This window comes from Lissotriton helveticus, chromosome 1_1 (assembly GCF_964261635.1).
Source record: "Lissotriton helveticus chromosome 1_1, aLisHel1.1, whole genome shotgun sequence".
Classification (NCBI taxonomy): domain Eukaryota; kingdom Metazoa; phylum Chordata; class Amphibia; order Caudata; family Salamandridae; genus Lissotriton; species Lissotriton helveticus.
In genome coordinates this window covers 1,317,509,614-1,317,530,701 of record NC_136057.1, presented here as the reverse complement: position 1 = coordinate 1,317,530,701, position 21,088 = coordinate 1,317,509,614, and the positions used below count along the sequence as shown (strand labels likewise).

The window sequence follows — 21,088 nt, the reverse complement described above, 5'->3', positions numbered from 1 at the left end:
CATAGGGCTTTACAAATATTAATCGATCAGTCCTGATGATGGTCTCAAGGAATTATTCATAGCTCTTAGTTCAAAGCCCCCATTTTTGACCATTCATGCTGAACGAATGGTTCTTAGGACCAGGGCTGCTTTTCTGCCTACGGTGGTAATTCCCTTCCATCTAGGACAGTCCATTACCCTACCTACCTTCTATCCTCCCCCTCACCCTTCCAAGGAGGAGGAGAGACTTCACCGCCTGGACCCTAAGAGGCCGGTGAGCTTTTATCTTGATAGGACAAGAGACTATCGAGTGGATGACCAGCTCTTTGTTGGATTTGCTTGCTGTAGAAAAGGAAGAGCTGTGCACAAGCGCACACTTTCCAGATGGATTATACTATGCATCAAGATCTGCTACTCCCTGGCGGGTAAGGAGCCTCCAGAGGGTATAAGAGCTCACTCCACTAGAGCAAAGTCTTCTACATCTGCTTTGTCTAAGAGTGTACCTATAGAGGACATTTGTAGAGCTGCGACTTGGGCTTCCCTCCACACTTTCGCGAAGCATTACTGCTTAGATTCCGAAGTGAGGAGGGACGACCACTTTGTGCGTTCTGTCCTCCAGGATTTTCTGGTATAGGAGAGTGGACACCCTCCTCCGGGAGTGGGGACTGCTGTGGGACTCTATTTACAAGGTGAGGAATCCACTGGCAGATGTATCCATCAGAAGAACAAGTTACTTACCCTTTGTAACGCTTTTTCTGGTGGATACAGTATCTGCCTGTGGATTCCTCACATGCCCGCCCGCCTCCCCGTTGTCCACTCTTCTATACCTGAGTTTATGACTATTTAAATGTATTTATATGTATGTGTGTGTGTGTGTATGTATGTATGTGTATGGGATCTCTGTGTATAGTCATAATCTAGTGAATAGTCCCGCCCATGTGTCTGGACCCCGGAGCAATCAAAAATAATCTCTTAAGCTGTCAAACCATGCAGAACTGCATCGACACTTAAGAGAGAATTTTAAGACGGATAATGCAGCCTATATCCACAGGCGACACTGTCCAGTACTTCAACTAGAAAGTTCACCAAAATCCACAAACAGCACAGCCTGTCCAGGGTTTTCTAAGAGAAAAACCTTGCCTTTAACAGCAAAACCCTCTGGAATGATAGAGAGGAAGAAGTGGACAGACACGCCCCATAGGCTGCCATTATGTGGCTCAGAACAGGATACTGTGCCTTTAAGAGAACTTTCCAGAAGTCTCACAGTATCCCAGAATGCACTGCAGGTCCCTTTTACTTTCAGTTCTTTTTTCCGGCTCCTGCAAGCAGGACACTGGAGCATTGAGCTCTCCCTTTTCAAGGGTTTATTTGGTGATTTTTCACTGTTTTCAAGTTTTTGGAGTGCTTTTCTTGAAGTACTTTGGTGTTTCTTCCGTGTGTTTGTCTTGGTGCACTCTTTATTTGCCAATATGCCTGCATTATTTGACAAATTCCCGGAGTGCTCGAGGAAGAAGGCCAAGTCGGACCCACACGAGGTGTGCATCATCTGCCTTCCCTCATCTCATGTCCCAGAGGAGTGTGACATCCGCCAGGGCTTCTCTAGCAGAACCCTGAGGGACAGACTGAAGATCAGGCTCCAAGGCCTGGAAGACAAAAGACTGAAGGCACAAGGTGGCTCTGGAAGGGCTTCCTCTGCCCATGCTGAGGCCTCTGGGGGGCTCCCCAGGGGCAGGAAGACCAGCAAACGTCCCCATTCTCCGTCGGCGTCGATTGCACCGACTACGGCATCGAGAGGGATGACTGCAGTCTGTTCCCTGTCTCCCCAGGGCGCTGGGTTGAAGGGGCGTCGACGCTCGGCGTCGAGGGAACTGAATAGACCGCCGTTGAAGTCACCGGTGACGATTTCGTCGTCGAGTATTCGACGTCGAGAAGTGGCCCGGCGTAGGCGCTCGCCGTCGAGGCGACACCGCCGTTCGTCGGCGAAGACAAGAAGGTCGTCGTCGAGGGGATCCTCGACGCCGAGGCGGCGTTCAGCGTCGAGGAGACGCTCGCCGTCGAGGCAAAGACGTTCGAGGTCATGGAAGAGGCGTTCGGCGTCGAGGAGGAGACGCTCGCCGTCGAGGAGCCGACGTTCGCCGTCGGGTCGACGTTCTTCGACGCCAAAGAGGCGCAGAAGGAGTTCTGGCACCAGGAGTCAGTCGAGCAGGCGGCAGGTGCCTATGGGGGATTCTCCAACGCCCCAGCCTAGGAAAGAGGGCAGATCACCGGGCTCGGTGTATTCCAAAGTGTTTACGCCTTCTAGGCCAAAGTCGGTTACGCCCCCTCCTCCATTGCCCAGGGGGCCACCGCTGCAGGCTCCCACCCCACCTCCACCTCCTCCTCAACCTCAGCTTCAGGTTGACAGACCTCCTCCGGTTCCTCCGAGGACGGCGTCGCTGCCTCGATTCCCGACGCCCCCTAAGGGTACCCCTCGGCCGAGGGCCCCTGCCGGGCCAAAGTCGCCCTCTCCGGTGAAGCCGGCTGAGCACCCGAAGCAAAGGAGATCGCGATCTCGCTCGGATCGGAGGGAGAGATCGCGGAGTCGTCACAGGTCCTCAACGAGATCAAGACGGCGTCACAGGAGGAGACGGTCACGGTCCCACACGGATTCCTCCGGGACTAGAACCTACTCACCGACCTTGTCGGAATCCCCGGGGACGAGAGTATCGCCGGTGGACGACATCAGCACATTCCAGGATGTTCTCCTGAGGGGTGCAGCAAAGTTGGGTATCACGGTAACGGTGCCTACACAACAACATCCGTGATTTTCGAGACACTGCATAAAAAACACCTGTCTCGACCTTTACTACCCCTGGTGCCGGGGCCAGTAGAGCCTGCAGAAGAGTTGTTTCTCACCCCTGCGGTGACGAAGTCCGCTCCCTCACGGCTCCTTGAGAAGTACAGGGCCCCGGATTCTGACCCTGCCTTTCTTCAGATGGATCCTACTCTGGATTCTGTCATAGTGACGGCGGCTAGGAAGCAACATGCCACCTCCCCGTTCTCTACTGTACCTCCGGATAAGGAGAGCCGCTGGATTGACTCGGCAGGCAGAAAGGTCTGTGGGACGGCCTCTACTGCTATGAAGGCGGCCAGCGCTGCGGCTTTGCTAGGGCAGTACGATCGTGCCCTATGCGAGTCCCTACAGCACTTCGCTGAGTTCCTTCCCTGGGAGAAAAAGGAAGACTTTCAGGAGGTCCTGAAGGAGAGGATGCTGGTGTCGAATCAGCTCATCAGCGCGGCTGCGGATACGTCCCTTCTGTCTGCACATGGGTACTGTCATGGTATCAACCAGCGGCGCCACGCGTGGCTTCGGCTTACGTCACTCAAGCCCGAAGCTCAGCAGCGGGTGGCCTATCTGCCTTTCTCGGGTGAAACCCTGTTTGGCAAACATGCAGATGACGAAATGGCCCGCATGAAGGCGGAGGCCGTGACCCTGACGGCGGTCGGGCTGGAAAAGCCCAAAGAGAAGAAGACCTACCGCCCGTTCCAGAGACGGTTCGGGGGTCACGGCCGTGGGTGAGGACAGACTTCGGGACAGCAGCAGTTCCGGAAGCCCTTCCAGAAGGGTAGAGGCGGCCAACAGTCCGCCGAAGCGAACTAAGGCCCGGCTGGGTGTTGACCCTGAGCGGTTACTTCCCCTACATCCGTTACCCGCTCCGGTGGGGGGAAGTGTTCAATTTTTTCTGGCAGTGGAGAAAAATGACTCAGGACAAGTGGGTGCTGAATATTGTTTGCAATGGATACAGTCTTCGTTTCACCAGCCCGCCTCCTTCCATTCCACCGGTCAGCTCGCAGTTTACACTGCGCGAGATCCAGGCGGAGGCCGATATCCTGTTAAGGAAAAGGGCGATAGAAGACGTACCTCTGTCTCAAAGAGGAAGAGGTCTGTACTCCCGGTTCTTTCTGGTTCGCAAGAAGGACAAGAACGAGTTCAGGCCCATTCTGGATTTGCGACAAGCAAACAAGTGGATTCGCAGAGAAGTTTCGCATGCTGTCGTTGCATCAGATTTATCCTCAGCTGCAACAGGGAGACTGGCTCTGCGCTATAGACCTACAGGATGTGTAGTTCCATGTGCCCATTGCACACAAACACAGGAAGTTATTGCGATTCCAAGTCAGCACCAATCATTATCAGTACACAGTACTGCCATTCGGGCTGAAGTCTGCGCCCAGAACATTCTCAAAGTGCATGGCAGTGGTAGCTGCACACCTGAGGAAGAACAAGGTGTTTGTCTACCCTTACCTGGACGATTGGTTGATCAAGGCATCCTCCTTCTCGGAAGCTCAAGCGCACTTCCAGAAGACGTGCGTTCTCTTGAACAAGCTGGGGTTGCACATCAACATGTCCAAGTCTGTCCCGACTCCGGTCCAGTGCATTCAGTACTTTGGAGCCTCCATCAATACACTGTCAGCAAGCGTGTCTCCTTCGGAGGAGAGACGATTATCACTCCTTCGGAAGGCTCAGGCTCTTATGACCGCTCCATCTACAACAGTGAGGACGGTGTCTTCTCTACTGGGATCGATGGCCTTTTGTATCTTCCTCACACCACACGCACGGCTGCACATGAGACCATTGCAGGAGTGCTTGGAGGATCACTGGGATCAGAGGAAAGGATCTTGGGACGACAGGATACGGCTGTCTCTGCATGTTCTTCAGTCTCTGAAGTGGTGGTGTTCGGCGGAGAATCTCCTGAGGGGTTCCCTTCTGTAGGAAGGTGGATATCTGACTATGGTTGCCCCCAACTTTTTGCCTGGTGTTTTGCTGGTTTTTGACTTAGTTGGCCTGGGATCCTGCTATTCAGGACCCCAGGCTTCCTGCTCTCTCTGTTAAAATGGATTCCATGTACCTTAGGTGCATTTACCAATTGGTACTGGGCCACCTTATCAGTCCCTGTACAGTATACCTTAGGTATCCAGGGCATAGGTGTACCCAGGGCCTACCAGGGGCTGAAGCATGTATTATGCCACCCCTGGCTGGCCATCTAAATCTGACACAACTGGCTGCATGACAGCTGGGGCAAGGTGGTGTAAACACCCTTTGCTGTAGATATAGTATACCTATATCTAACCGTAAAATGAACACATATATTCCTATCAGTCACTCCTATGGAAGGCCTTATCAATCCTGAAGGCAGAGTGCTTGGAATTATGTGAGATGTTGCTCTGGCATGAGCTGAGCCCGTTTGCAGCTTGCGGAACCAAGTCCTAATAGCTGTTCCATGATAACGCTATACCATAAGTGCATTATCAACCTCGCGGTTAAATGCTAACTCTGGTATAACATTATCAAAACATGTCGAGTAAGGTGTCATACGATTTGGAATACTACCCCCTCGCCAATTCTGGCGACGGGGGTAGCATTCCACCCTTCTAAAGGGACACGACATGTATGTAACTGTGAACCCCGGTTAAAGTTAACTCGAGCCTCAGCATCACAAAATGGATGCTGCCACCACAGACACAAGTCTGACCTCCTGCTGCTGGGACTCCTTCCAGCGAGGGAGGCTTGGACAAAGGGGTTCCTGCCTTGGGAGGTGCTAGCACCACCCCAGACAGGATTTTGTGTATTGGGTAGGATAGGCCTGAAAGGAATGAGACATGCCTGGGGCACACAAGATGTCCTGTGCATACACCGGTTCAAACCAGTTGCTGGGGCATCCCTGCCCCAGCTCTGGCGCGAAACCGGACAAAGGATAGGGGGTGTAACCACCCCCCTTCCTGGTCCCACCCCGGGGAGGGACCTAGTCACCAGTATAGCCCCCTTTAGCAGGATAAAGGTAGGAGCTGGTCCCATTCCAAATTAGATTAATCCTGAACTACTCTACAAGAAGAAACTCTGGACATCGACGTTCTGCTCCACAGAAGACTGAGGAAATCTCCCTCGTGGGCAAGGAGTGTCCACCCTGCAACTGCAGGCACCATCAAGCGTCCAGCGGCTTCACTTTTTCTACTTCCCTTGAGGATCCAGACTTCAGAGCCCTACGAGACCCGGATTCCCAGACCTCTCCGACCTCAACTCACATCTCCAGCACAGCTGAGATCCGTGGGTGCGACGAGACAGGTGGGACCGGCCATCTTGAAAGAAACTGCACTTCGCTTCCAGCACGACTTTCGAGGTAAACTCGACCAAGTGCTTTGGGGATTGAGAAGCCCCAGCCCCGAGCAGCCCCTGCACCGAAGATCAGCCCTCCAGCTTCCACGAGATCTGCGTGGGGCCCTTCTGCTTGTTTGCTGCTCGACGCGTTGTCTGGTCACTTGCCGGCTGGCTAGTGCCCTCCTAGACGACGAACCTTGAAATCTTCACTGCTGGTCTGGTTGCTCCAGACTGGCCCTTGCTCCCTTCCAAAAGAGGGGCACCCCGGACTCTCCTAGTCCGCACCAGACGCCTTTTCCACTCACCGCGTGGGTTGCCTCTGCCAAGGCCTGTTGACGCCGAATCCGGAACAGACACCGCCGACAGCGAGAGCCTGCGTGGGACAGCTCGTGCCTTCATTCTGGTCGTCCAAGACACCTCCTGGTCCACGTGGCTGCAGAGTCAAGCGTCCACTCTTCACCTGATCGCGACGACGACATCTGGTTCCTTCCTGGTTCCACTCAAGTCACTGGCTAGTGACTTTGAACATTGTCCCCTCTGCTTTCAGGTCTTCAGCATCACTGATCCACCCTTGGATCACACCGGACATCTTCCTCCTGGTCGCCTGCAGCATCTTTTCCTCCAGGCTCCATTGACTTCAACGCTGGAACCCGACACGACTTTGCACCTATGCACCCGCAGCCCGTGGGTGAGGTAACAAGAGCATTTCGGTGCTCACGGGTAGATTGACTTTCCTAGTGTCCAGTTCCACAGTCGTTTTAGTCCTAATTAGTCAGGATTGTCCGTACTTAACCTTTTTCTTGAACTGTACTGTCCATAGACGTTGTTACGCATCTCGCGTGTGAGTTCACACTCTGCACACGCGTTCCGTGGGCCTCCTATTACTTACCTAAAGTTAGGGTAGCGTGGTCCCAACGATCCTACAGCCTCTGGACAGCTCCATTCCTTCTATCGACTTCCTTATACCATTTACTTAGTATATGGTTTGCCGTGCCCCTAGGTCACCATTGTAATTTATGCAACTTATCGTATTTTTCCTAAGAGATTGTCATGTGCTTAGCCCTCTGATCTCATAAAGACTTCAGAGGTGTTTGTTATTAATAAATATACTGTTTATTTTCATAACAACCTGTGTGGTGTCCTTTCATCTGGTATTCAAGGGGTTATATTGTGGTAAAACAGCTGGCTTCACATGCCAAAAGAGTTTAGCCTAAGACTGCTTTGTCCATGCTACCATTAGGATAGCTGGTCTATAAGGTTGACTTACAACCAATCACCATAAGGGTTGTTTGGACTGATACAAGGTGATCACTAGAACTAGTGAGCATCATATATCAGGCCAACTTCTCACAGACGGCACACGCCAGTTCTGGGTGGACGACCAGCTCTTTGTTGGTTACGTGGGCGCTAAGAAGAGACGGGTGGTGCACAAACGAACCATTTCTCGATGGGTCGTTTTGTGTATAAAGGCTTGTTATTCACTGGCTAAAAAGGAGCCTCATGTGGGGCTGCGTGCCCATTCCACTCTGGCCACGGCGGCTACTACTGCCCTTGGTCGGGGAGTCCCTTTGCAGGACATCTATCAGGCAGCTACGTGAGCCTCGCTGCACACATTTGATAATCACTACTGTCTGGACAGCCAAGTCCGGAAAGATGGCTTTTTCGGCAGTTCCGTTCTCCAGGACTTTCTGGTGTGATCTTTGGTTCGCAGACCTACCACCGGGGTTAGTATTGCTGGGGTATCTATTCTAAGGTAAGGAATCTAACACTAACCTGTTTCTTTCAGATGCACAAGTTACTTACCATCATTAACAATATATCTGTAAGAAACAGTAGTTAGTGTTAGATTCCTTACTGCCCCACACATCCTCCCCGTTCTGCAAACCGATATCTAGGGTTACGGTTCTTCCCTTTGAGGGCCCTAGTTTCATGGCACCAGTGTCGGTTTTTATCATGGCTCTGCGTTTCTGGTGCGGAAAAGCTGTGTATAAGAACTGACGTCAGCGCGCGAGGGCGGCGTTTAAGTACTCCGACGTCCTCCCGACGACGGACGTCGGAGCCGCAGACGACGCCTACTGACGTGCAGGGGTACTGCTACGGAAAACTTTCCGGATCCAGTCTGACGCCTGGGGATATTCTAAGGTAAGGAATCTAACACTAACTACTGTTTCTTACAGAAATATCGTTACAGAAGGTAAGTAACTTGTGCTTTAGGGGTCCTTGTTCCTTTAAAGCGTCATCTGTAAAGCAGCAACGTGGAAATTGAATAACACTTTAACAGAACACTATTGTTTAGATTCAGGCACTTGGGCATTTGCTAGAGTGAGCCAGGAAAACTTGATGAATCTTTTTAAGTAGTGAAACTCTTATCAAGCTATACCGTGTACTTATAAACATATATATATATTTTTGTTTTCTCCCTGCTGCCCAACAGCCACCTTTTGTCACTCTATTTTGACACGTAGGACTATCAGTGGAGATCCTCCTATGCAGAAGAAAAAATTACTTAAATTTAGTTCTATTCCTGTATCAGAGGAATCTTCATTGAAGTACTAAACAACTCACTCCCATAGATGTGGTTTGCATTAGAAAGTAAATGGCAAATTATCTCAATTAACAGTGTTACCTTAAAAAAGAACTGGCTTTGCTTTGCATCTTACCAGCAAATTGCATCATGAGTATGAGAAGCGTCTGGAGTCTTAGAGACAAGTTTTCTTTGTCTCATCTTTTAATGTAAGCCTAGCTGGCTGCATCTTTTCACTGCATTACAAACCTTCTCACCTCTTTCTTGCACATCATATGCTGAAATGAAGGCTTGAAACGGCCCGTTAGGAGTTCATCAGTTTACTTCCAGGGAAACAGATTAATGTCCGGCTATCACTGGGTGCTGCTTATCGCAACGAAAGATGGACATTTACATGCTTTGTGATGGCCCAATGGACAGTACATCTCTGAAAAGTGCTCTGGGGTACACGCATGCAGCAGGGATTTATTCTAAAGTTCATGACTTCAATTAAGATTTCTTCGATGCAGAAATAGGTCTGCGAATAAGTTACCTTTCCTTCTTTGCCTTTTCAAATCCGTAATATGATCTCTGTAAAGAGCCTAATTTGGGTACTCCAGCAAACATTGCACAACTGATTTTAACTGAGGATTGGATGCCCAGCTTGGTCAAGCCATGTTGAAAATATTAAGTTTGGTCCATAGCATACCTTTTTTGTAACATCTTCAAACCAGACATTTGGATGCTAAACCTCACCCCAGGACTTTTAGAGCCAGGTGAGCTAGATGTAGATGACAAAGCAGCTCACTATAAAAACCTATAATACTAGTCGGTGGTTCTCTCTTCCTACTGATGATCCACCTAATTAACATGCCTTTGAAGTGTGTTTTGCTAGGAAAATAACTGAGGTATAGATGCTAGCATGCTGATAGAGCCAGTATGTGGCTGCATCAGAGCTTCAAAACAACTGTCTTCGCGCTGGGCAAAAATATTTTGTCCACATACCTGTTTGTTAGCAGTATTCCAAGATTCAAAAGGAAAGGGAATTAAAGGGTTTGAGAGCACAAGTTGCAGACTGGTGAATGGCCTACACAAGCATGTAATTCATTATCATTTTTCAATTGTAAAAATAAGTGATTGCAAATAAGTGTTTAAGTGCATTATTATATCGGGAGTGACTCCAGAGGTATAGCCTAGAATCTAATGCTAAATGTTGGTGATTCTTTACTATGATCTTAATTTTTTTTTTTAAATATATAATTCCAAGTGTCAGCCTAAAGCAGCAAGTTTGAATATGTAGAGTAAGCAGTCTTATATGAAGTAAGTCTGTCATGGTGAACAGCCTGTGTTTTCTTGTTTCTGCACTTTTAATGTACAACATCTTGTTTCTTTCTAGCATCACCATCACCCGCAGGTGGTGCAGTCTCAGCTTCAGCCCTCACAGCCACCGGTCCCCCAGCTGGTTTCGCCACTGATGAAGACTTCCCCACCTACACTTCCACCTCCTTTCATACCTTCCCAAGTTCCAGTTATGGATCAGCAAATCCCAGGAAGTATGTTTGATGCCATGGCACATTTCAACCCACCTCTGATGCATCTGCCACAGCAAGAGATACCACCACAACTACTGCCTCAGCCAGAACCTAGCCCCCCTCATTTGAATCAACATACAGTTGTCTCACCTCCAGGTAAGGGGGTTGAGGAAAATGTGGAAAACCTACAGCTAAGCAGTGTTCCTTGACACTACAGGAATATACTTAGGCAAAACATAAACAAAGCCAATAATAGCTATGAATCATAAATGTAGTGCAAACGCCCTGCAAGCTGTGCAGAAAATGTGCTCAAAGAAAGTATGCTTATACTTAAGTACACCATTGGATAGCTAATTGCGGCAGACCAGGCCAGCCATGCTGTGGTGGTTTATGTTGACAATAATGCTGCACTGTAGGTCACCACTTTAGTCTTCTCAATTCTAGAAGAGGTTAGACTGTGAAAAAATTGGCGGTATAGTCCAACATAGCTGGCAATTTGTTGTAAAAAAATAATAAGTTAAATGTGCTACTACAGGTGACTGAACTGTGATTGATTCATACATCAGTAATGTCTGTCAATTCAGCCGTTAATCAGCTTTAAAATGCTACAGAATATATTGTGTGCTCCTCAAAAATGTGATCTGATAGAGACTTCTAGCAGCAGATTTCTTACCTTGGAATAATCCACCAGCATCTGACTGGATATAGAAGATTTTTTAGCAGTACCCCTGCATGCCGGTAGGTAGCATCGTTTGGCTCCACATCTGTGTTGTCTGCACCGGAAGTGCAGGATGCAGTACCTGTATAGGTGCCACTCCAGCACACTGACATCAGTTCATTCTTCTCCGCAGCAGATAGCGCTGATCCGATCTGAGTTACCCTGTCATTTTTTTACCATTGTATTTTTGTAACCCAAGAAACCGGATGGTTTAAAGCTATGTGGGGTAATGACAGATTCCACTTGGTGTTTGTAGTGTGACCACGACTCCAAAACCTGTGAGGACTGGCGTGCCACGCATCTGAAGGCTCAGTGGGAGCTATCCCTCAAGAAGTTCCTCGCACCCCAACGTCAGACGCCCCCTCTCAGCGCTCGAAGTCTATCAGTTGAACAAGCATGCTTACCTTCAGTAATTCCTTATCTGGTAGAGAGTCTATCTAGCCGCAGAGTCCTTAGCTCAGAATACTCCCCAGGCATCTGGCTGTATTTGGTAAAAACCTACTGCGATAAACAGTCACACTGTTTCTGTCAATGTTGTAAGGGTAAGAATTTTAACTTTGGGCCAGCACACTACTCTGCATTTTCTAAATCTGAAAGAAACACGTTAGTTAGATTCCTTACCTTAGAATAACCCCCAGGCGTCAGACTGGATCCGGCAAATTTTGCGTAGCAGTACCTTTGCGTGTCGGTAGGCGTAGTTGGCGCCGGGATGACGTTGTTGGAGTACTTAGACGCCGCCCTCGCGCGCTGACGTCAGTTCTTCTTTTTTCCGCGCCAGCGAAGCGCAGGTCCGGAGAAAGCAGTACCTTAGTCATTTTTTGACTAAAACTTTGTGATCTTTTTTATCTCTTCTCGAGTTTTCACGACTCTCGGTGCCGGTAGGGAATGCCTGGGTTCAAGTCCTGTACCGACTACAACCGACTGATGTCGGTTACCGAACCTCACCACCGGTGCCTGTAGTGCCTTGGGGCCGACCCCGACGACCAGTCGTGCCCCGACTGCCGGGCCTTGACGTCGAAGGCTAGGTGGGACCGGTCCCCCACGCACCTCGAGCTCCGGCTGTCGGCCCCGCGCCGCTCAAGGTCCTGGTCCAGGAGGGGGGCGAGGGAGCGGTTGCGGGGCCACAGTCATCGAAGCTCGACGAGTCGACACCATTCGTCGGGCTCCAAGTCCTCAGGTAAGAGGCACGAGAAGTTGAAGAGACGCCATCGCTCTTCTGACTCCCACAGATCGGGAATCCAAAAGGTATGAACAGTTTGGTAAGAAACTGTTTTCATCCTTCAGCTGTGGGTTGCGGTCAGTAAACACCGCTTGCCTTTTGGGCCGTTATACCCACTCTCTGTGAGATACCGTTGCGGCCGTGCTGCCAGAGTGTCCGGAGGGGGCCAGGGCAAAACTCGCTCAAGCCCTCGCGGAGGGACGAGACGCAGCTTGGTATTCTATACGATGTGGGCTGGAAACCACGGACTCGCTGGGCAGGGCGATGTCAACGACGGTGGCGGTTCGCCGCCACGCCTGGCTGAGATCCACCAACTTTTCGGCCGATGTCCAGAACACCCTCATGGACATGCCGTTTGATGGCAGCCACCTCTTTGGTGGCAAGGCAGATCATGCGCTTGAATGTTTCAAAGACTCTAGGGCTACGGCCAAGTCCTTGGGCCTCTCGGGGCAGCGTCAGCAGCAGTCTGCCTTTCGCTCCTTTCGTGGCCAAGGAAGGGGCGCCCATTCACGTCCTGCCAGCCACGGGTCGCAGTCTAACATCCAGCGCGGCGGCAGACGTGGTAACCGCCGTGGCGGTACCAGGGGACAACGGCACGGCCAGCCCACATCCACTTCCGCAGCATCCGCCTCAAAGCCCTCTTAGTCTGGGGGGCAGGGTCCGCCATCACCTCCTTCACTGGCGTACCATCACTTCGGACAGGTGGGTGCTGCAAATCGTCAAAGGGGCTACTCCCTCCCCTTTGAGACGACCCCTCCAGCCATGCCACCGCAGTACCACCGCGTGTCGGGGGATCACTTGCGACTTCTGCAAGAGGAAGTGTCGGCCCTCTTGGCCAAGGGGGCCTTCGAGCGCGTTCCTGGGCCAGAAGTGGGGTGTGGTTGCTATTCCCACTACTTTCGTGTTCCCAAGAAGGGCAAAGGGGCCTACGCCCTATCATGGACCTACGGAACATCAACGGCTTCCTCCGGAAGGAGAAGTTCAAGATGCTGACTCAGGTCTTAGCTGCCCTAGACCCCGGAGACTGGATGGTAGCGTTGGACTTGCAGGACGCTTATTTCCACATCCCCGTCCTGCCGGCCAACCGGCGTTACCTGCGGTTCATGGTAGGCCACGAGCACTTCCAGTTCACCGTGCTCCCCTTTGACCTTACCAGCGCCGCACGGGTGTTCACGATAGTGATGGCGGTGGTCGCAGCTCATCTGCGCAGGTTAGGGGTGTCAGTCTTCCCCTACCTAGACGACGGGTTGTTGAAGGCGGGCTCGCCCCAGACAGTCGTCAGCCACCTTCAAACTACGGCCGACCTCCTGCACTTGCTGGCGTTTTCCATCAATGTGCCAAAGTCACACCTGTGTCCCTCTCAAAGGCTCCTCTTCATCGGAGCGGTTCTGGATTCGGCGCAGTTTCGGGTTTATCCTCCCGAACAGCGGGTTTGGAATATTCAGGCTCTGATTACGATCTTTCAGCCTTTATCCCGGGTCTCGGTCAGGTTAACGGCTTCTGGGGCTGATGGCCTCCTGCATCCTTCTGGTGCATCACGCCAGGTGGCGGATGCGGGCTCTGCAGTGGGACCTGAAGTTTCAGTGGGCCCAGCATCAGGGCAACCTGTCCGACCATGCCCGGATCTCGGAAGGCACTGCGAGACAGTTGCAGTGGTGGCTCACGGACCGCGATTGGGTCAGCGGCAGATCCCTCTCCCTACCCTAACTGGAGCATGTTGTTGTGACGGATGCGTCCCTCCTGGGCTGGGGCGGCCACATGGGAGAGGCGGAGATCAGAGGCCTCTGGTCTCTGGCGGTGTCCCGGCTCCACATTAACCTTCTGGAGCTGTGGGCGATCCGGCTTGCACTGAAGGAATTCCTTCTCTCTGTCCGGGGAAGTGTAGTGCAGGTGTTCACGGACAACACCACCACCATGTGATACTCCAACAAACAGGGTGGGCTGGGGTCGTGAACCCTATGCCAGGAGTCTTTGCGCCTCTGGCAGTGGCTGGAACATCAGGGCGTGATGGATCACGAATGACGTCTGAACTCGGACATGGCGCAAGGCCTCTTTCAGCGATGGGGAGAGCCTTGGTTAGATCTATTCGCCACAGAAGAGAACGCGCAATGTCCGTTCTGCGCGTTTGAATTTCCAAGGCGGCACTCGCTCGGAGACACTTTTCGTCGCGAGTGGAGTTGCGGTCTGTTGTACGCCTTTCCGCCTATACCACTTCTGCCCAGAGTGCTGAAGATCAGGCGCGACCGGGCCCAAGTCATCCTTGTGGCTCCGGACTGGGCACGTGAGTCGATCCCCCTATTTGTCTGCCTCTTCAGGAGAACCTTCTGTCGCAGCAGCAGGGGACAGTCCTCCACCCGAACCTGTCCAGTCTCCACCGCCATGCGTGGAGATTGAGCGGCGACAGTTGAGGCCATTTGACTTGCCTCCTGAAGTCTGCGATGTCATTCTGGCAGCCAGGCGTCTCTCCACAAAATCTGTATACGCCTGCAGGTGGAACAAATTTGTGGCATGGTGCACAGCAAAGGCTGTGGATCCACTCTCTGCCCCTCTTTCTGAGGTTCTCCTCTTCCTCCTTTCTCTTGCCCAGCAGGGCCCTGCTCTGGGTACTATTAAGGGCTACCTCTTTGCCATTTCCGCCTTCTTAAGGCTCCCTGATCAGCCCTCTTTGTTCAAGTCCCCCCGTTGTAAATAGGTTCTTGAAGGGCATCACTCATCTGTTTCCTCCTGTTCCTTTCGTGATGCCTGATAGGTTGTTTGGTCCTGAGGTGGATACCACACTGGAAAAAATAAAGAAGGATACAGAGACGGCAAAGTCCATGGGAGCTCTCCAGTCCCAACAGTTTCGGTCCAATACTTTTCGTCGCTCAGGCAATAGAGGCGTTTCCAGAGGCCAGATGTCCAGCAAACACAATACACTAAAGGTGGAGCTCAGTCCTCTTACACCAAGCAGAGTAGAGGCGGCTATCGGGGCAACAGTGCCATGGGCAGAGGCCGTGGAAATAACAACTCCCGTTCCTCTGCCACCACCAAACAGTGACGCCCTGCCACTGCCCCCCGACCACACAACACCTGTCGGGGGGAGACTCCAGCAGTTCCTGCCAGTCTGGAAATCCATCACCACAGACAGGTGGGTCAGAAAACATATACAGTTCGGTTATTGTCTGGAGTTAACGTCCACTCCACCCAACATGCCACCAAAACACCGTCCTATGTCCGCAGAGCATTTGCACTTATTGCAGCAGGAGGTACTTGTCATGCTGCAAAAAGGGGCAATCGAGCTCGTGCCGGTGGAAGAAGGCGGCACAGGAGTGTACTCCCTGTACTTCTTAATCCCAAAAAAGGACGGGTCCCTCAGACCCATTCTGGACCTCAGACCCCTAAACCAATATATTCTCTCAGAACACTTTCACATGCTGACGCTGCAGCAAGTTCTTCCGTTGCTCAACCAGGGAGACTTCCTCGCAACCTTAGATCTCAAGGATGCATACTTTCACATTCCTCTACATCCATCACACAGAAAATACCTCAGATTCACCATTCAGGGTCGGCATTATCAGCTCAAGGTCCTACCTTTCGGAGTGACCACGGCGCCCAGGGTGTTCACAAAATGCCTGGCGACAGTGGCTGCGCACCTCAGAAGGCAGAATGTTCACGTTTACCCTTATCTGGACGACTGGCTTGTCCAAGCAAAGTCGGCCCAGCTGTGCGCCGCCAACATGTCCCACACCATTCACCTTCTTCACAGTCTGGGATTCTCACTCAATTATCCCAAATCGCACCTTCAGCCAGCCCATGTGCGGCAGTATCTGGGCGCGACAATAGATACTCTGGCGGCCACGGCTCAGCCGAATCCTGTGAGGATCAACAGCATTCAGTCGCTCATCCTGAGGTTCAGGCCGCGACACTCGCTTCCAGCAAGAGTGTTCATGCAGTTGATAGGCATGATGGCCTCCTGCATCTTCATAGTCCCGCACGCGAGGCTCCATATGCGTCCGCTTCAAGAGTGCTTGGCACGTCAGTGGAATCAGGCTCACGGACAGTTAAAGGACCTAGTGTTGGTGACCGGTCGGGCATACAACTCTCTGCATTGGTGGAATCCACACAACCTTTGCAAGGGCCGACCGTTCCAGGAGCCTGTGCCACAGATCATCCTAACAACGGACGCATCTGTACAGGGTTGGGGAGCTCATGCTCTCCACTACACAGTGCAGGGACTATGGACAACTCAGCAAAGGAAGATGCACATCAACCACCTAGAGCTGATGGCGATCTTCATGGCAATGAAGGCATTCAAAGTACATCTGTGCAACAAAGTCGTGTTGATCCGGACGGACAACATGACAGCCATGTACTACATTCAGAAGCAGGGAGGTACACACTCTCCACAGTTGTCTCATCTGGCTCAGAGCATGTGGAAGTGGGCCATTCAGAGAAACATCTTCCTCATGGCGGAACACCTCCCGGGCAAGGACAATCAGATGGCGGACCTGCTCAGCAGGTACAGCCACCAAATGCACGAGTGGGAGATACATCCATCAGTACTCCACCCGTACTTCCAGCAGTGGGGTCATCCAGAGATCGACCTGTTTGCCACAAGGGAAAACGCAAAATGCCAACACTTTGCCGCCAGATTCCCTCACCCACAGTCGCAGGGCAATGCGATATGGATGAACTGGTCAGGCAGATTTGCGTACGCTTTTCCCCCAGCACCTCTCATACCGCTGGTGGCACGAAAGCTAAGGCAATACTCGATGACACTCATCCTGGTTGCTCCAACGTGGGCACGCCAACCATGGTACACCACGTTTCTAGAACTCTCCGTGGTACCGCATCAAAGGCAGCACCTCACGCCCAGGCTTTTGACGCAGAGCCATGGCGACATTCAGCACCCAGACCCGCAACAGCTCAACCTGGCGATCTGGCCCCTGAAGTCTTAGAATTTGGCTACCTTAACTTGCCTTCCGACTGCATGTATATCATACGGAAGGCAAGAAAGCCCACCACCAGAGCTTGCTATGCAGCAAAATGGAAGCGGTTTGTCATTTACTGTACAGAACACAACATCAACCCGCTAGATGCATCCACTCACAACATCATCTGTTATTTGTTACATCTTTACAAATGCAAGCTGGCATATGCTTCCATTCGGATACACTTATCCGCCATAGCAGCTTATCTCCAAAACAGGCAGCATCTCTCCGTTTTCAGAGGGCCTGCCATTAAAGCCTTCCTAGAAGGGCTGAAACGGGTCATCCCTCCCAGGACCCCGCCAGCTCCTGTATGGAACCTTAATGTGGTCCTCACCAGGCTGATGGGCCCGCCTTTTGAGCCTCTGCATTCATGCGAGGTTCAGTTTTTAACATGGAAAGTGGCTTTTCTAATAGCCATTACGTCTCTGCGCCGTGTTAGTGAGCTCCAGGCGCTCACTGTCCAAGAGCCATTCATACAAATTCACTCAAACAGGGTGGTGCTGCGCACTAACCCTAAATTTCTTCCTAATGTGGTTTCACAGTTCCATGTCAATCAGACCATTGAACTGCCCGCGTTCTTTCAAAACCCATAGACTGTAGCCGAAAGAATGCTCCACACTCTTGACGTCAAACGAGCTTTTGATGTACTACATCGATAGGACCAAGGATTTTAGGAAGACACAACAACTCTTTGTTGCCTTTTCAGCCCAGCACAAAGGCAACCCCATTTCCAAAGCAGGTATAGCCAGGTGGATCGTTAAGTGTATTCAAATTTGCTATCACAAGGCTAAGCGCACTTTAACGGTCCCCCCCAGAGCCCACTCTACCCGCAAGTTGGGGGCCTCCATGGCTTTCCTTGGTAATATCCCTTTGGAAGACATTTGTAGAGCAGCCACATGGTCTACACCACACACATTTACTAAACACTACTGTGTAGATGTGCACTCCAAGCAGCAGGCAGCTGTGGGGCAGGCTGTTCTTAAGACACTTTTTCAAACGTCTGCAGCTGGCACGGGCGGCCGCCGTTAATGGAGGGACTGCTATATATTCTATGCTATAGATATGAATTCAGCAGCCCATATGCCTCGAACTGAATATGCTACTTACCAGTATGCATCTGTTCTTGGCATGTAGGGCTGCTGACATTCATATCGCCCGCCCTCCTCCCCGGCGCTTGTAGCGGCTGCAGAATTCTAACTTACGCTTAGCATGGTCATCGCTCACACTATTACACTCCATCTTCGCCACAATGGGTAAAAACAATCTGGGGATGGAGTCGATGCCCATGCGCACTGTAGTCCAGGGGAGGAGCCACCTATCTCGTGATACTTCGAAGACTCTTCCAGGACAACAATGTGCAATCATCCGGACCCAACACTAGGCGGCGATCTACGCTATAGATATGAATGTCAGCAGCCCTACATGCCAAGAACAGATGCATACTGGTAAGTAGCATATTCATTTAGGCCTATGGGCTTTTCTTTTAGCCTACTGTTTTCTCTAAGGCACTGCTTTTGTATTTTTACCGTGGGACTCCCGCCTCGGCGACGGGGAATGAGTCAGGCATCTATGAAGGATACCAATACTGGATAACTGTAGTTACAGGTAAGTAACTTGTTTTCTTCTTTGCCAGTTCTAGTGTCAGCACGGCAGTCCATCTTTGGTCCTCTTCTTCAGTCAAGCAAGATCAGAGTTCTGGGTGCCCCTTTTATGCCCAGAAGGTGCCCTCAGGGGAGTTTGTGGTCACTAGCCAATGGGCTACTAGGTTCCCTCCCACCTATGAAGTGCCATCTATCTATATCAAAAACAAAAGTTGATGGACACAATGCAGAACAATGTCATACATTCACCCCAGTACAGCAATCTGGGCCTAAATCCATTGGGTTTTTTGAGCCCCATGCCATTCCAATTTGAACCCAGCCATTGGCAAATCAGTCTTGACCCTGCACCCAATGGGAACAGTCCAGTCCGCACTGCCAGGCCAGGTCCTCCCTGTGCTGGACTGTTCCCATGAGGCACAGGGTCAAGATTGGTTTGCATATATGCCAGGTCTAAACTGGGGCGGCATGGTGAGCAAAAGAATGATGGGGACGCTCTTTGGGCCACACACAGCTGCAACTAGATCCTCCTGGGCTAAGGGACACCCTCTCAACTGCCTGCCCCATGTTGCATTAACCCCTGCTCCTACAACACCCTGGTGGGACTGGAAGTCCTAGAGTGTATCGCGTTAATCACCAACAACTGACGCGAAGGGAGGCGTGTCCATCGCGCTACAAAGCGCAGCCTCAACCTCCGTGGCGAGGGACGCGCCCAGGCCATGGGCGGGCCTGAATAAAGCTGGGCTGGGCCCACTCCCTTAGTCCTGTTTACTGAACCAAACTTAATTGCTCACTTTCTCCTGGAACTGCTTTATGTAAACCATTGGGAGTTTGTGAAATCTCACCAAACAGCACGTAAGAGACTCAACTATTTCCTATTCTACCTTGACTTGACTTGAGCATTATTGGACCAAGGCTAAAGTAAGGCAGGTGGATGAGAGGGAGAGTACACCAAGGTGTATGCAGAACTCAACCTTTGACATTTTTTTAATGCAGCTGCAAAGGTTATAGATAAAGAAATACTTGTAGTTCAACGCTGTCTATCAATAGAGGGGTTCTCTGATATGTTTAAACCAGGATGTAACAACTGATGGGTAATAAAGGGCTACTGTACTAGAGAGTCATATTTTAGAAGAATTGACAATGACTTAGTTAGCCCTGAGCTGCCCTCCAATCGTTCCCAAGCAGTTACAGTACCTTGTCCCCCAGCTAAAAGAAAGAGGAAGCTTAAACATTTAGAGCCTGAATTAATAGTAAATGCCAGATCAAAGATAAAACAGAGACAGGCCCCCACTGGGGATAGTAACAGGCCTATTGTTGTATCACCAGTTGAAATGAGCCCCTCTCCCATGATTCCGTCACCTACAATCTTATCCCCACAAGATATCAAGCTTCTATTGGATGGTTTTGATGAAATAATGCAAAATAGACTACTACCAATTTTGAATAGGCTTACCTTTTTAAGGCTTCCAGATCCGCCTTCTCTCCAAGTCCCCTTTTAGTCGTTTCTTGAAGGGCATTACACACACGTTCCCTCCGGTCCTCTTTATAATGCCTCAGTGGGACTTGAATCTTGTGTTGACTTATTTGATGTGTGCTCCCTTTGAGCCACTTCACTACTGTTCTTTACGTCTTCTCACCTTAAAGACTGCTTTCCTGGTTGCTATCACCTCTGCCAGAAGAGTGAGCAAGCTCCAGGCTCTTTCTTCTAAATCTCCTTTCCTTTCTTCCCATCCGGACAAGGTGGTGTTAAGGACCCATCCTTCTTTTCTGCCCAAGGTTGTTACGCCCTTCCACATCGGGCAGACCATCACTTTGCCCACCTTCTTTCCACCTCAGCATCCTTCGAAGGAGGAAGAGAGGCTCCACCGTCTGGACCCAAAACGTGCGCTCTCATTCTATCTGAAGCGCACACAACAGTTCCGGGTGGATGATCAACTCTTTGTTGGCTACGTGGGTGCCAAGAAAGGTCGGGCTGTGCACAAACAAACCATCTCTCGGTGGGTCGTTCTGTGTATTAAAGCCTGTTACTCCTTGGCTAAGGAGGAGTCTCCTTTAGGGCTGTGTGCCCATTCTACTACTACTCTGGGACGGGGATTCTCTTTGCAGGATATCTGTCAGGCAGCTTCGTGGTCCTCACTGAATACCTTTACTAAGCATTATTGATTGAAAGCCAAGTCCGGAGAGACGGCTTCTTTGGCCGTTCTGTTCTACTTGACTTTCTGGTGTAATCTGGTTAGCAGATCCACCACCGGGGTTGGTATTGCTGGGGTATCTATTCTAAGGTAAGGAATCTATCACTAAGGTGTCTGTCAGATGCACAAGTTACTACTTGTGTAGCGATATATCTGTAAGAGACATTAGTTAGTGATAGATTCCTTACCGCCCCACCCATCCTCCCAGTGGCGTAAGGAACCTTGAGGGGGCCCCCCTTGC

General features: G+C 51.0%; 1 protein-coding gene across 7 annotated transcripts in view; it reads left to right on the top strand.

Annotated features, from left to right (window-relative positions):
• The window catches only part of BRD4 (bromodomain containing 4), a 1,377,132-nt gene that overhangs the window by 888,718 nt on the left and 467,326 nt on the right, over positions 1 to 21,088 (top strand). For all 7 annotated transcript variants that reach the window (XM_078681876.1, XM_078681852.1, XM_078681859.1 and 4 more), the window contains one exon: positions 10,012 to 10,303. In XM_078681876.1, coding sequence (XP_078538002.1) covers positions 10,012 to 10,303 — 292 coding nt within the window. The remainder of the gene's footprint in view (positions 1 to 10,011; positions 10,304 to 21,088) is intronic.